Source organism: Hippocampus comes, unplaced genomic scaffold (genome assembly GCF_001891065.2).
Source record: "Hippocampus comes isolate QL1 unplaced genomic scaffold, H_comes_QL1_v1.1 scaffold468, whole genome shotgun sequence".
Classification (NCBI taxonomy): domain Eukaryota; kingdom Metazoa; phylum Chordata; class Actinopteri; order Syngnathiformes; family Syngnathidae; genus Hippocampus; species Hippocampus comes.
Window position 1 is genome coordinate 101,304 of NW_017805226.1, and position 14,016 is coordinate 115,319.

The 14,016-nt window shown below is 47.1% G+C and overlaps 1 protein-coding gene across 1 annotated transcript in view; it reads left to right on the plus strand.

Moving 5' to 3' along the window:
* The window catches only part of LOC109515540 (myosin-7B-like), a 109,525-nt gene that overhangs the window by 82,719 nt on the left and 12,790 nt on the right, over nt 1–14,016 (plus strand). Inside the window, exons 24-36 of the mRNA XM_019869389.1 lie at nt 787–1,029; nt 1,106–1,282; nt 1,345–1,490; nt 1,561–1,651; nt 1,747–1,904; nt 1,964–2,195; nt 2,275–2,401; nt 3,561–3,679; nt 3,795–3,991; nt 9,773–9,956; nt 10,063–10,228; nt 10,303–10,427; nt 10,505–10,620. Of these exons, the coding sequence (XP_019724948.1) occupies nt 787–1,029; nt 1,106–1,282; nt 1,345–1,490; nt 1,561–1,651; nt 1,747–1,904; nt 1,964–2,195; nt 2,275–2,401; nt 3,561–3,679; nt 3,795–3,991; nt 9,773–9,956; nt 10,063–10,228; nt 10,303–10,427; nt 10,505–10,620 (2,081 nt within the window). The remainder of the gene's footprint in view (nt 1–786; nt 1,030–1,105; nt 1,283–1,344; nt 1,491–1,560; nt 1,652–1,746; nt 1,905–1,963; nt 2,196–2,274; nt 2,402–3,560; nt 3,680–3,794; nt 3,992–9,772; nt 9,957–10,062; nt 10,229–10,302; nt 10,428–10,504; nt 10,621–14,016) is intronic.

Consider the following 14,016-nt stretch of genomic DNA (forward strand, 5'->3'; position numbering starts at 1 on the left):
AAGGAAGAAAGGGAGAGTGGGGGGGGGTGTGATTGGACTTGTAAGAAAAAGGCAGCAGTGTCTGTTCGCCTCCTAAATTGTCTAATCATAAGCACATCCGCTGCGTGCCATGGGATAGCTGTCCAGCAACTCGCTGGAGGCTAATGGAGGCTACACTGTCACATCTGCATAAAGACAATGCTGATGAATGTTAATTACTGGATAAGGTTTTAGAATTAAAGATTTAAGTAAATATGTGTACTGCTATAGTCTTTGTCTCAAATATGTTAAGTATAAATACTGTTTACATATTTTAAACATGCTGGTACCCACAAACCCTTACACACAAATTCCTAGGGGGGAAGGGTGGGGGGAAACCCTACTTTGCGGATTTTCGTCTATCGCGGCCGGTCTCGGTCCCCATTAGCCGCGATAAGCGAGGGATCACTGTAGTCTCTTTGCCACTGTGGGGTTTATAAGCGGCTCAGTCTTGAACACACCTCCATAGCAAGTTGGAGATTAAATAGCACTGTTAACGAACATCTTTATATTGATTTTTGGATTCGTGATTTATTAGCCCATAATTTGGTTAGTTTATGTAGCATAGCTTGTCATCATAAAGAAATTATTTAGGTCGGACTTTAGCCAGTCCACGCCTAACCCTCTCTCTTCTTGCAAGCCCAATGGTCCTCCAGGCAACGCCCCTTTTGAGCACCGAAAAGCTCAGTATGAATGGTCCTATGCAATAATCAGTCTGAGATTGGCAGCTGTTCAGTCCCATAAACTGAACATAATTGGTCCAAACAGGAACAAGACAACCTTACCGATGCAGAGGAGCGCTGCAACCAGCTGATTCAGTCCAAGATCTGCCTGGAGTCCAAGGTGAAGGAGATGCATGAACGTCTGGAGGATGAGGAGGAAGTGAACACCAAGCTGACCTCCAAGAAGCGCCTCCTGGAGGATGAAGTAGTGTCCCTGCGGAAGGACATGGATGACCTGGAAGTAACCTTGGCCAAGGCAGAGAAGGACAGGCACAGTGTTGAAACCAAGGTGGGCAACACCAGGACCACGTTTTCATTCCACCCAAAAGTTATCTGGCCAACTTTTGTCTTCGACCTGGGAACAGGTGAAGAATCTTTCCCAAGAGATGTGTGTCCTGGATGAATCCATTGCTGCTCTGAACAGGGAGAAAGTTGCCCTGCAGGAAGCTCATCAACAAGCTCTCAATGACCGCCAGGCTCAGGAGGACAAAGTCAACATTTTGACCAAGGCCAAGAGCAAATTGGAGCAGCACGTGGATAATGTAAGACTATAGCTCCACACTGGTCTTCCCTCCAATTCCAACTCAACGGTCCTCTGCTGCAGGTGGAGAGCTCGTTGGAGCAGGAGAAGCGAGTGCGGACTGAGTTAGAAAAAAACAAGAGAAAACTTGAGGCTGACCTGAAACTGTCTCAGGATTCTGTGAGGGACCTGGAGGACCAGAAGAAGGAGCTGGAGGAGAGAATAAACAAGTAGGAAAAACACCTGTAACCTTGCTTGAACTTCTTGTGTGCGGTAACATCAAGTGTTGTTCATTGACAGGAGAGACTTAGAGTTGGGTCATCTTCAGTCCAAATTGGAGGACGAACAGAACCTGGTGGCTCAGCTGCAGAAGAGAATCAAGGAGCTTAAAGTCGGTCACCTCTAAGTTACATGATGTGTTTTTTTCCACCAGACTGAGTGACCTAACCAATGCCATTTTTTTTTTTAAATTTTTTTTTTTTATAGACACGCATCGAAGAGTTGGAGGAGGCCCTCGAGGCAGAGTGTGCATGGCGATACAAGGTGGAGCATCAGAGGAACGATGTTGCCCGGGAGTTGGAAGAACTTGGAGAGAAGCTGGAGGAGGCGGGAGGAATTTCTGCTGCTCAGATCACAATCAATAGGTGAGTACCATTGAGCAAACCACCACTCCATTCCCCTCACTGTTTCTATGCCACAACAGGAAACGGGAAGCGGACTTCCTGAGGCAACGACGGGAGTTGGAGGAGGCAGGACTTCATCATGAGATGACGGCTGCCATGATGAGGAAGAAGCATGCTGACGCAGTAGGGGAATTCACTGAGCAAATTGAGGCACTCCAGAGAACCAAGCAGAAGATGGAGAAGGAGAAAGCAGAGCTTCAGCTGGAGGCCGATGATCTGGCTGCCGATTTTGAACAGCTCTCGAAGGCCAAGGTGACGACCTGTCTACCGTCCCATATCCGACAAGTCAGGCTTCATAGCAGTCTGTTAAAAGATATACCATGGTTTGCAGCTCGCCGTGGAAAAGATGTGCCGAGTGTATGCAGACCAGCTCGTTGAGAATCGTGGCACAACTGACAATCTGCAGCGACAGCTTACTGAAATATCAGCGCAAAAGGCACGCAATGTAGCTGAGGCCGGTATGTCGAAGCATATAGTTTGGTTTGGTTTGTCAGTTGGTTGATTAGTTTGTTACTATTTGGATAGTTGGATGGTTGGTCGTTCCTCTCATTTGTTGGTCAGTCAGTTACTTAATTTAGTTGACTGGTTATTTGTTAATTGGTCACTCACTTTGTTGTTGCCAAGTTAGTTAATTAAATAGAAAATAGAAATACAAAAACTAGTGTGACACAAGCTGAGTAAGAATTTGCAGCCCGTTAATATTTGGGCCAAGTAGGGCAGTGAGCCTCCATTTCCAGTGGATTATACCCCGGTTTTAAAAATGAGAAATCTATGTAGCAGTTGTAATGTGCATTACTCCCATCTACAAGATTGAAGTGGAAGAATATGTCTTTATTGTTGCCATGTTTTTGCCTGTGGATCTTGAGATTATAAACCTGATGGCAGGGGTCAAACTCAAGGTCTGGGTGCCAGATTTGGCCCACCAATTAATTTTATGTGGACCACGAAAAGCAACGTTTGGGAATCTAATTCTTGCTAAAATACAAAAATTGCAAAATTATCTTCAGTTTTAAAAATCTTGAAATACAGTAATCCTTCGTTTATCGCGGTTAATGGGGACCAAAACCACCCGGGATATATATGTATATATATGTATATACAGGTAAAAAAAAAAATTGTTTTTTTTTTTTAAAGTCCGCAAAAAGTTCCCAAATGGTCTGCGAGAAGCTGCAAAACAACAGCGAGTCACATAGAGCAACATATACAGTACTGTACTCCATGTATATTAAAAAAAGAAAAAAACATTTTATTTTTTTTTTTATATGTTTGAAAAAATCCGCGATGCACTGAAGCCGCGATAAATGAACCGCAAAGTAGCGAGGGATCACTGTATGTCATTTTTTGTTCCCATTCCAACCTTTAAAATAAATTTAACATCCGAATAGTTTTTACTGATGGCTGAATTCAAAGCTAGTTATTCACCAGTTTTGTTGTGTGTACGTAATATGAGGCGGTCCTACATTTTATTTGGTTTCACATTCATCATGGCCCTCCGAAGGAAACCATAACTACGATGTGGCCCCTGACAAAAATGATTTTGACACCCATGATTTATGATGTCTAAACACTCCTCAGTAGATCCAAGATGCGTTGACAGTGTTTCCTATTGTCTGGCAGCCGAGTGCAGTCGTCGCCTGGAGGAGCGCGAGGTGCTGTGTAGTCAATTGCAGCGATCCAAAGCCGAACTCTGTCATAAACTGGAAGACCTAAAAAGGCAGATGGAAGAAGAGAGAAAAGTAACCTTTGTGATGTTGCTTGTTTGATGAACCGATGAATTCAAGACCAGTTGGAAGGCATTTGGAAAGGGCTTTTTTGATGCATCTTAGGTTGTCACTGCTGTCTCTCTTTCAGACACGCGTGACACTTGCGCAGACAGTGCAGGCATCTCGCCATGACTGCAATCAGCTGCGGGAGCAACTGGAGGCAGAGCAAGAGTCCAAGGCAGAGCTGCAGAGGGCGCTCTCCAATGCTAACAGTCAGGTGGCGCAGTGGAGGACCAAGTATGAGACGGATGCCATGCTGAGGATCGAAGAGCTGGAAGATGCAAAGTAAAACTCCTTGACCTCCATCCATCCATCCATGCATGCATCCATGCATGGATGAATGCATCCGCTTATCCTCACGAAGTTCGCGAGGGTTCATGAGCCAAACCCAGCTGTCTTCGGGCAGTAGGCAGGGTATACCCTGAGCTGATTGCCAATCAATTGCAGGGCACACATAGATGAACAACCATTGGCAATCACAATCACACCTAGGGACAATTTAGAATGTTCCATCAACCTGCCATGCATGTTTTTGGAATGTGGGAGGAAACCGGAGTACCCAGTGAAAACCCACGCAGGCATTGAGAGAACATGCAAACCCCACACAATAAGACGGAAACAAACCCTGCACTTCTGCACTGTGAGGCAGATGTGCTAATCATTCAACTACCTAGCCACCCAGTGCTTGACATTTTGTTTTTGTTGTTCCCATTGTAACTAACTCAGACACAAATAGAAATATTTTACGAGCAACATGAATGCTTTAATCATAGTGTATTGGTACACATGGTTGAGTTTTCTTAAAGTGTGTGGGTACCATTCTGTGTCAGTGACTGAATAAGTGAATGCGAAAGTGAATGGTGGGCTCTAGTGCCCCCAGTCCCCTCAAGAGGGGTTGGACACTCTTCCACTCTGAAGTTAGCCACGCTAAGTGGCGCCGAGCAGGTGTGGGCTGCTCACGTGGCCAATGACAGTGAGTCCTAATTGAGAGGAACGGCCCTGCCTAATTGAACCTGACTGGTGTTTTGTATTTCTGTGGTCATCACAGATTATCCATAACAAACACCATGTTCTAACATGTGTCCAAATGTGCACTTGATGATCGATTTTGTCATGTCATTGGATTTGTTGTCCTGTGGGACTCTGGAGGCAGCTAACAGATGCTGGCTGGTAATGCAGGTTTTGGCTGTCGCTCAAGCAAAAACTCAGGCATGTGAGGAGGTTGGTGAGGCCATGGGAAACGACTTCTGGGCAGCTTCAAGGAAATTCTGATCCACATCCAGCATCTCAGGAGAGGAAAGTAGTGCATAGTTAACACTGTGTATTATATGAGGAGAATACTCAGAAGACCTCCTCAACTCCACTGACATGGCTTCCTTTGAGGCATCAGAGCCTGGAGAATGGGTGGATGAGTTCCCTCCATAGTTTTGAAAGGCTTTACATGTTGTGGGGCTGTCCTGTTTGACATGCCTCTACAACATCATGTGGGGGGACAGTGCCTCTGGATTGGCAAGATGGGGTGGTGGTTCCCTTTCCTAAGAGGGGGGACCAGAGTGGGTGTTCCAACGACAGAGGAATCACACTCCTCGGCCTTGATGGTAAGGTCTATTCAGGGTTGCTGGAGAGGAGGGTCAGTCGGGAGGATGAATCTCAGATTCAGGAGAAGCAATGTGGTTTTTCATCCCAGCCGTGGATCCCGGCCGTGGAACAGTGGACCAGCTCTATACTCTCGGCAGGGCTTTTGAGGGTGCGTGGGAGTTCACCTTACTGGTCTACATGTAACAAGTTCTATGAGGCGGGGGGCTCGAGAGTGCAGGGTACTGAACACACTGATGAGGGCAGTTTGGTCCTTACAGCACCGATGTAAAAGTTTGGACAACATTGCCGGCAGTAAAATGGATTCATTTCCAGTGATGGTTGGACTGCACCAAGGCTGATGTTTGTAACGATTCTGTTCATAACCTATATGGACAGAATTTTAGGCACAGCCGAGTCATTAAGGGGGTCCTGTTTGGTGACGTCAGTAATACAAGACTGCTTTTTTTTGGGAAAATTTGGTGCTGTAGGCTTCCTCAACCAGCAATGTCCAACTTTCATTGGAATGGTTCACAGCGGAGTGCAGCAGTTGAGATGAAAATCAGCACCTCCAAATGTGAGACCATGTTGAAAAAGGATGGAATGCTCTCTCCTGGTCAAGGATGAGATCCTGCCCCAAGTGGAGGAGTTCAAATATCTTGGGGTCTTCTTCATGAGTGAGGGAGGGATGGAGCAGGGAATCAACTGGCTGATCAGTGCAGCATCTGGTGTGATGTGGACTCTGTATCGATTCATCGTGGTGAAGAAGGAGCTGAGCCAAAAAGAAAGGCTCTCGATTTACGGGTCATTATACATTCCTCCGCTCATCTATGGTCATGAGCTGTGGGTCTTGAACAAAAGAAAGCATGCCGAATATAAGGGGCTGAAATTAGTTTCCTATGAGGGTGCCTGGGGTCTTCCTTAGAGATAGGGTGAGAAGGCCAGTCATCGATGAGGGACTCAAGCGTCGAGCTGCTGCTCCACCACATTGATTGGAGCCAGATGAGGTGACACGAGACACGATCTACCCACTTTGCTCTGGAAGAGTCTCATGATAAGATCTTCTCAGACACTGTCCAAAGGGTCTGTCTGATCACCAGAACAGAGTAAGCATTGAAAATACTTGGATGTCTGGATGGAACGAGGGATGGAAGCACGCACGTATGGATGCACGAATAAAACACACCTGTACCTTTTTAGTCCTGGAAAAGTCCAGTGCCCATAGATTCAGACAATGACTGTAGCAACCTGCTCACAATTAGCAGTCCTGTCATCGAAAATGTCAAGAGCACATGGTATCATCGAACCATCCATCCATCCATCCTATTTCTACCGTTATCCGGGGTCGGGTCGCGGGGGCAGCAGCTCTAGCAGGGAAGCCCAGACTTCCCTCTCCCCAGCCACTTCTTCCAGCTCTTCCCGGGGAATCCCGAGGCGTTCCAATGCCAGCTGGGAGACATAGTCTCTTCAGCGTGTCCTAGGACGTCCCCGGGGCCTCCTGCTGGTGGGACATGCCCAGAACACCTCACCAGCCAGGCGTCCAGGAGGCATCCTAATCAGATGCCCGAGCCACCTCATCTGGCTCCTCTTGACGTGGAGGAAAAGTGGCTCGACTCTGAGCCTCTCCCAGATGACCAAACTTCTCACCTTATTTCTAAGGGAGAGCTCAGACACCCTGCGGAGAAAACTCATTTCGGCCGCTTGTGTCCTGGATCTCGTTCTTTCAGTCACGACCCATAGCTCATGACCAGAGGTGAGGGTTGGAATGTAGATCGACTGGTAAATTTAGAGCTTCGCCTTTTGGCTCAGCTCCTTCTTCACCACGACAGACCAAAACAAAGTCCGCATCACAGCAGACGCTGCACCGATCCACCTCTCAATTTCTCGCTCCCTCCTGCCCTTACTCGTCAACAGGACCGCAAGATACTTATACTCCTCCACTTGGCGCAAGATCTCCTCCCCGACCCAGAGAGGGCACTCCACCCTTTTCCAACTGAGGACCATTGTTTCAGATTCTGAGGTGCTGATTTTCACACCAACAGCTTCACACTCGGCTGCGAAATGCTCCAGTGAGAGTTGGAGAGTCCTACTTGAAGGAGCCAACAGTACCACATCACATGTGAAAAACAGAGATGCAATACTGAGGCCATCAAACCGGACGGACGCCCTCAATGCCTCTGCTGGGCCTTGAAATTCTGTCCATCAAGGTTATGAACAGAATCGGTGACAAACTGCAGCCGTGGCAGAGTCCAACCTTCACTGGAAACGAATCCGACTTACTGCCGGCAATGCGAACCAAACTCTGACATCGGTGATATAGGGACCGAACAGCCCATATGAGGGGGTTCAGAAACCCATTCTCCCGAAGCACCATCAACAGAACTCCCCGGGGGTCGAACACGGTCGAACGCCTTCTCCAAGTCCACAAAGCACATGTAGACTGGTTGGGTGAGTTCCCACATACCCTCGAGGACTCTGCTAAGGGTGAAGAGCTGGTCCACTGTTCCACGGCCGGGACAAAAACCACACTGCTCCTCCTGAATCTCAGGCTCGACTTCCCGATGGGCCGTCCTCTCCAGCACCTCTGAATAGACCTTACCAGGGAGGCTGAGGTGTGTGATCCCTCTGTAGTCGGAACACACCCTCTGGTCCCACTTTTTAAAAAGAGAGATCACCACCCGAGACCACCACCCTGGTCTGCCAATCCAGAGGCATTCTCCCCGATGACCATGCGATGTTGCAGAGGTGTGTCAACCAAGACACCCCCACAACATCTAGGGCCTTGAGGAACGCTGGGCGGATCTCATCCACCCCTGGGGCCTTGCCACCGAGGAGCTTTTTAACCACATTGGTGACTTCAACCCCAGAGATAAGAGAGCCCACGTCAGAGTCCCCAGACTCTGCTTCCTCTAAGGAAGGCATGTTGGTGGAGTTGAGGAGGCCTTCAAAGTACAGTACTCTGCCCACCGACTCACAACGTCCCGAGTCGAGGTCAGCAGCGCCCCATCCCAACTGTACACAGTGTTAATGGTGCACTGCTTCCCCCTCGAGAGATGTCGGATGGTGGACCAGAGTTTCCTCTAAGCCATCCGGAAGTCGGTTTCCATGGCCTCGCCGAACTATTCCCACGCCCAAATGTTTGCCTCGGCGACCGCTGAAGCCAATCGATACCCATCAACTGCCTCTGGGGCCCCACAGGCCATTGAGGCCTGATAGGACTCCTTCTTCAGCTTGACGGCATCCCTTACTGTTGGTGTCCATCAGCGAGTTTTGCTGCCACGACAGGCACCACCCACCTTACAGCCACAACTCAGAGTGTCCGCCTCAACAATTGAGATGTGGAAGATGTTCTACTCTGACTCAATGTCCGCCACCTCCCCCGGGATGTGGGAAAAGCTCTGCCGGAGTTGAGAGTTGAAGCTCCTTCTGACAGGGGATTCCGCCAGATACTCCCAACAAACCTTCACAATACGTTTGGGTCTGTCAGGTCTGACAGCATCTTCCCCCACCATCGGAGCCAACTCACCACCAGGTGGTGATCAGTTGACAACTCCGCCACTCTCTTCACCAGGTGTGTTCAAAACATGCGGCCGCAAATCCGATGATACAACCACAAAGTCAATCATCGAACTGCGGCCAATAGTTTCCTGGTGCCAATTGCACATATGGACAACCTTATGTTTGAACAAGGTGTTCGTAATGGACAAGCCGTGACGAGCACAGAAGTCCAATAACAAAACACCACTCGAATTCTGATCGGGGGGGCCGTTCCTCCCGATCACGCCCTTCCAAGTCTCACTGTCATTGCCCACGCGAGCATTGAAGTCCCCCAGCAGAACAAGGGAGTCCCCAGCAGGAGCGCTCTCAGCACACCCTCCAAGGACTCCTAAAAGGATGGGTACACTGAGCTGCTGTTGGGTGCATCGGCACAAACAACAGTCAGGACACATCCCCCCACCCAAAAGAAGAGGAAGGCAAACCTCTAGTCTACCGGTGTGAACCCAAATGTACAGGCATTGAGTCGGGGGGATATGAGTATGCCCACAACTGCTTTACGCCTCTCACTGTGGGCAACTCCAGAGTGTAAGAGAGTCCAACCCCTCTCAAGAGAACTGGTACCAGAGCCCAGGCTGTGTGAGGAGGCAAGTCCGACTGTATCCAGTCGGAACTTCTCTGCCTTGCACACCAGCTCAGGCTCCTTCCCTGCAAGAGAGGCGACATTCCACGTCCCTAGAGCTAGCTTCTGGAGCCGAGGATCGGACTGCCAAGGTCCCTGCTTTTGGCTGCCGCCCAGGTCACATTGCACCCGACCCTTTTGGCCTCTCGCATAGGTGGTGAGCCCATGAGAAGGGGGACCCACGTTGCATCTTCGAGCTGAGCCCGGCCAGGCCCTATGGGTGTAATCATAGAATCTATTTGTGGAAAAAAAATAATTAACTCACATCCATTTCAGGTTGGGAGCGGTCCTTAAAATTTTACATTTTTTTGCAGGAAGAAGCTGGTTGTCAAACTTCAGGCAGCACAAGAAGTTGCCGAGGCATCTCAGACCAAAAACTCCTCCCTGGAAAAAACTAAACAACGTCTGCAGATTGAGATTGAGGACTTGGTGATGGAGCTGGGACACTCCAATGCTTCCGTTCTAAATCTTGACAAGAAGCAACGCCACCTGGACAAGGTCACAATAATGCACAGGAGTGTCAACATCCGAGAATCTATGCAAGCTACTGCTTAGTCAAGGTGCTTGCTGGTGTGTTTGATCCACATTGGTTGTCTTCTTGCAGATGTTGAGCGAGTGGAAACAGAAGTTGGAGGACAGTCAGTCAGAGCTGGAGGCTTCCCAGAGAGAATCACGCAATCTCAGCACGGAGCTATTAAAGATGAAGAACATTTATGAAGAAGCTCTGGATCATATCGAAACTGTTAAATGTGAAAATAGGAACCTTCAAGGTATCGTGCTGGTTGCCAACAGATGAGATGTTTCTCGAAGAGTCTTGTCCATCTTTGCTTCCAATTAATTGCAGGTGAGATTGTGGACCTGACTGAGCAGATCAGTCATGGTGGGAAGACCATCCACGAGCTTGAGAGGATGAAGAAAATGTTGGGTATGGAGAAGAGTGACATCAAAGCTGCCTTGGAGGAGGCAGAGGTGAGTGACTTCCTTTCAGCCATCTTTGAAACCCTCTGTCAAGCTGTTCTTTACACAGCTCTACTTGCCACCTCCAGGGATCGCTCGAGAATGAGGAAAGCAAGACTCTTAGAGTGCAGATGGAACTTCAGCAAACCAGGATGGCGATTGAACGCCAGATTGCAGAAAAAGATGCAGAGATTGACAGCCTCAGGTTAACTCAACTTTGAGAGCCTTTCGCTTTGAAATTTTCAAACTTGATGTTTTTTTCATGAATTATTTATTAAATAATTTATTAGCATCGTCTCCAATCTGATACATTAATGAGCTCTTCGTGTATTTTTCACGTGTGTCACCATGACTAACATACATTTGTTGATTTAGCTAACATTTGTAATACGTTCGTTAGAATCATCACTATCGCAGGACAAATTCTTTATGTCCATCTACATGGCGACGACTGTTATACACAACTCATAAAAAGTCAGGATGGACCGAAAATTCAGTACAGTAATCCCTCGTTAATCGCGGGGGTTACGTTTCAAAAAGAAACCGTGATTCGTGAAATCCGTGAAGTAGGATTTTATTTTTTTAAAAGCAAAAAAATGTTAGAGGGACGAAATTTCAAATGTGCTGTATGTTTCACATACAGGCCAGCGATCCGTGGCGTGCAGCCAATGTGTGAATAATTAGACAATTAAGGATGGAAGAGAGACTGCTGCTTTTTTCTTATAAGCATTCTCTCTCTCTCTCTCTCTCTCTCTCTCTGTCTCGCACTTCCCAGGGCCACACACACACACATACACATACACGTACACACCCGCGCACAGACGAGCCCCGCGTGTGAGCAGAGCGCACTAATACACACACACACACACGCACACGCACACGCACACACACGTGCGCGTGCGGCGCGCGCACACACACGCACACACTAGCACGCATGTAAACAACACTTAGACATTGATAAAAGATCAAAGAGTCACCCACGTGATAAGACAGAAGGGAGGGTGCTGGGCGGGGCTGAGAAGATGTAAAGCCACGTTGATTGGCTGTGCATCTTCACACCCCCCCCCCACCCCTCCCCACCCCACGTGGGATAGATCCACTCGTGCTGTCATTGGTGAACGTCGACGTTGGGAACCACTCTAGTTTCAGCCATGCACAAAACCTCTGAGTCATTTGGCATTTTTTCCGAATACAGTACTGTGGGGGAAAAAAACGTGATGCACTGAAGCCGTGCTGAACGAACCCCGAAAGAGCGAGGGATCACTGTATAACATTTATAGCTGAGCTTACTTTGATCTTCCCTGGACTTTTGAATATACATGTCTAACTGTTCAGGATTTCAGTACTTTTTGCAGAAGCTTATATTCTCAAACCACCCAACTCAACATTATTTATTGAGCACAGTAAAACAACCATTGATGCATACAAAATACCTTACATGGAGTAAATATTTGTCAAACAATAACAAAGACAGTTAAAACAATGAAATTATGTCATTAAAAAACAGAAATCACCACAAACATTAAAACAATATAGAGTTTTGTGCTGAGCCAAACACCGTATATCAAAAATGTGTTGTAAGACATGCTTTAAAATGGGCAGAGAGGGGCCTTGCCTAAGGTTGAGTGGAAGGTCATTCAAAGAGAGGGACCAGCGATGGAAAAGGCTCGATCCCTTCTGGGCCTTCCTCAGTCCTTGGTACCTCCAGTAGTTTCTGATCCACTTACCTGAGAAACCCGGCATGTGCGTAAGTGTGGAGGAGCTCAGTGATTTAAGGTGAGGCAAGGCCATTTCAAGATGTGAAAACAAATAATCTTTACAAGAACTCCAAAATGCACAGGGAACCAACGAAGGGGGGCCAAAATTGTACTCCCTCTTCCGAGCACTAGTTAGGAGGCGAGCAATAGCATTTTGGGACAACTGTAGACACTTGAGGGAGAACTGACTGACTTCAAAATAAATCGCATGACAGTAATCCTGCCGAGATCGAACGAAGACATGCATACCGTATTTTCTACACTAAAAGGCGCACTGGATTATGAGGCACACCTTCAATGAATGTCCTGTTTTGTAATTGTTTTCATACAGGTATATTGGCTGCACGCACTATAAGATGCAATCAACAATGCATCCACTAGATGGAGCTACGCTCAAGGAAATACCAACGCGCCTCAGCAGTCCGTAGTCCGCTGCTCTCTGCTGTGCGCGAGAGCGCAAGCACGTACGCACGTTCAACCAATCAGCGCCGACGCAACCACGTCACAGATCAAAGAAGCTTTGAGCAAACTACAACAGCTCAGCTTAGCTGTTAAGTGGCGTTGCTACAGAACATCAGATATCAGAAAACTTATTTAATAAAGCAGCGACACAGTTCACTTAACCAATAGCAAGTTATAACATTGACTCGTTAACATTGAACTTTCTTGCCGCTGCTCTATTTGCGTGTTCAACTGCGTAACCCGATCGCCTTAAGTTTGAACTCTGCGTTGTAAGCATGTCTCTAGCAAGGAGCCATTTTGGCGTCGACATATTACCGTAATAAGCATACACAAGGCTCATTGGATTTTAAGGCACGCCGTGAGCTTTTAAGAAAATGGAAGGCTTTTAGGTGGGCCTTTTAGCGCGGAAAATACGGTAACTGTTTCTGAGGGGTGTTGAGAAAGAAGAGGCTTTACCTTAGCCAACTGCCAAATGAAAAAAAAAATAGATTTAATCACAGCATCAATTTGCCGGTCCAATTTCTAAAAATCACTGTCCAATTTAAAACACTATTTTGAGACTGTTGGCTTTCGATAAAGTGTCAGGGGGCACGAGTCAGCAGGGAGGATGTACAAGAGCCATGACGGAATAAATCCATGCATTCGAAAAGCATGTTTTAGCTCCCTTTTTAGCTTCATCAGCTGATTGCTGTTTGCCTCTGCGACACTTCCGCTGTGAAGGAAGTTTGTGAATGCAAAAATAGGTCAGAGGTACCGTCTTCTGTAAATGAAAAAACTAAATAATTAATTTAACAGTCCTAGATTTACTCGTGTTTCACTTTTCCCCAGGACAAATGGGGCTGTCCCAGTTTTTTTTTTTTTTGTCTCACATTAACTAATGTTGTTAACGTACTTATTGCCCTTTAATATTACATATTTTAATTTAAAATGGCATTGCTCATGTTGTTACTCAAAAGTGGAGCCACTTTATTTTCATGTACCGTTTAAAGTACAACAATCATCATGAATTAGGGGAAACAGCTTGGTTGAAGAACAATTATAAATACAGAAAACAAAAAAAAAAACGTTTCCACTTAATGAATGACAAACTGTTTTTTCTTTTTTATATATCATCTATCCATCTATTTTCCGATCCGCTTATCCTCACCAGGGTCGCGGGGGGTGCTGTAGCCTATCCTAACTGTCTTCGGGCAGTAGGCTAGGGACACCCTGAACTGGTTCCCAGCCAATTGCAGGGCACACAGAGACGAACAACTATCCACGCTCACGCTCACGCCTAGGGACAATTTAGAGTGTTCAATCAGCCTGCCATGCACGGTTTTGGAATGTGGGAGGAAACCGGAGTACCTGGAGAAAACCCACAAACTTTGCTGAGCAACAAA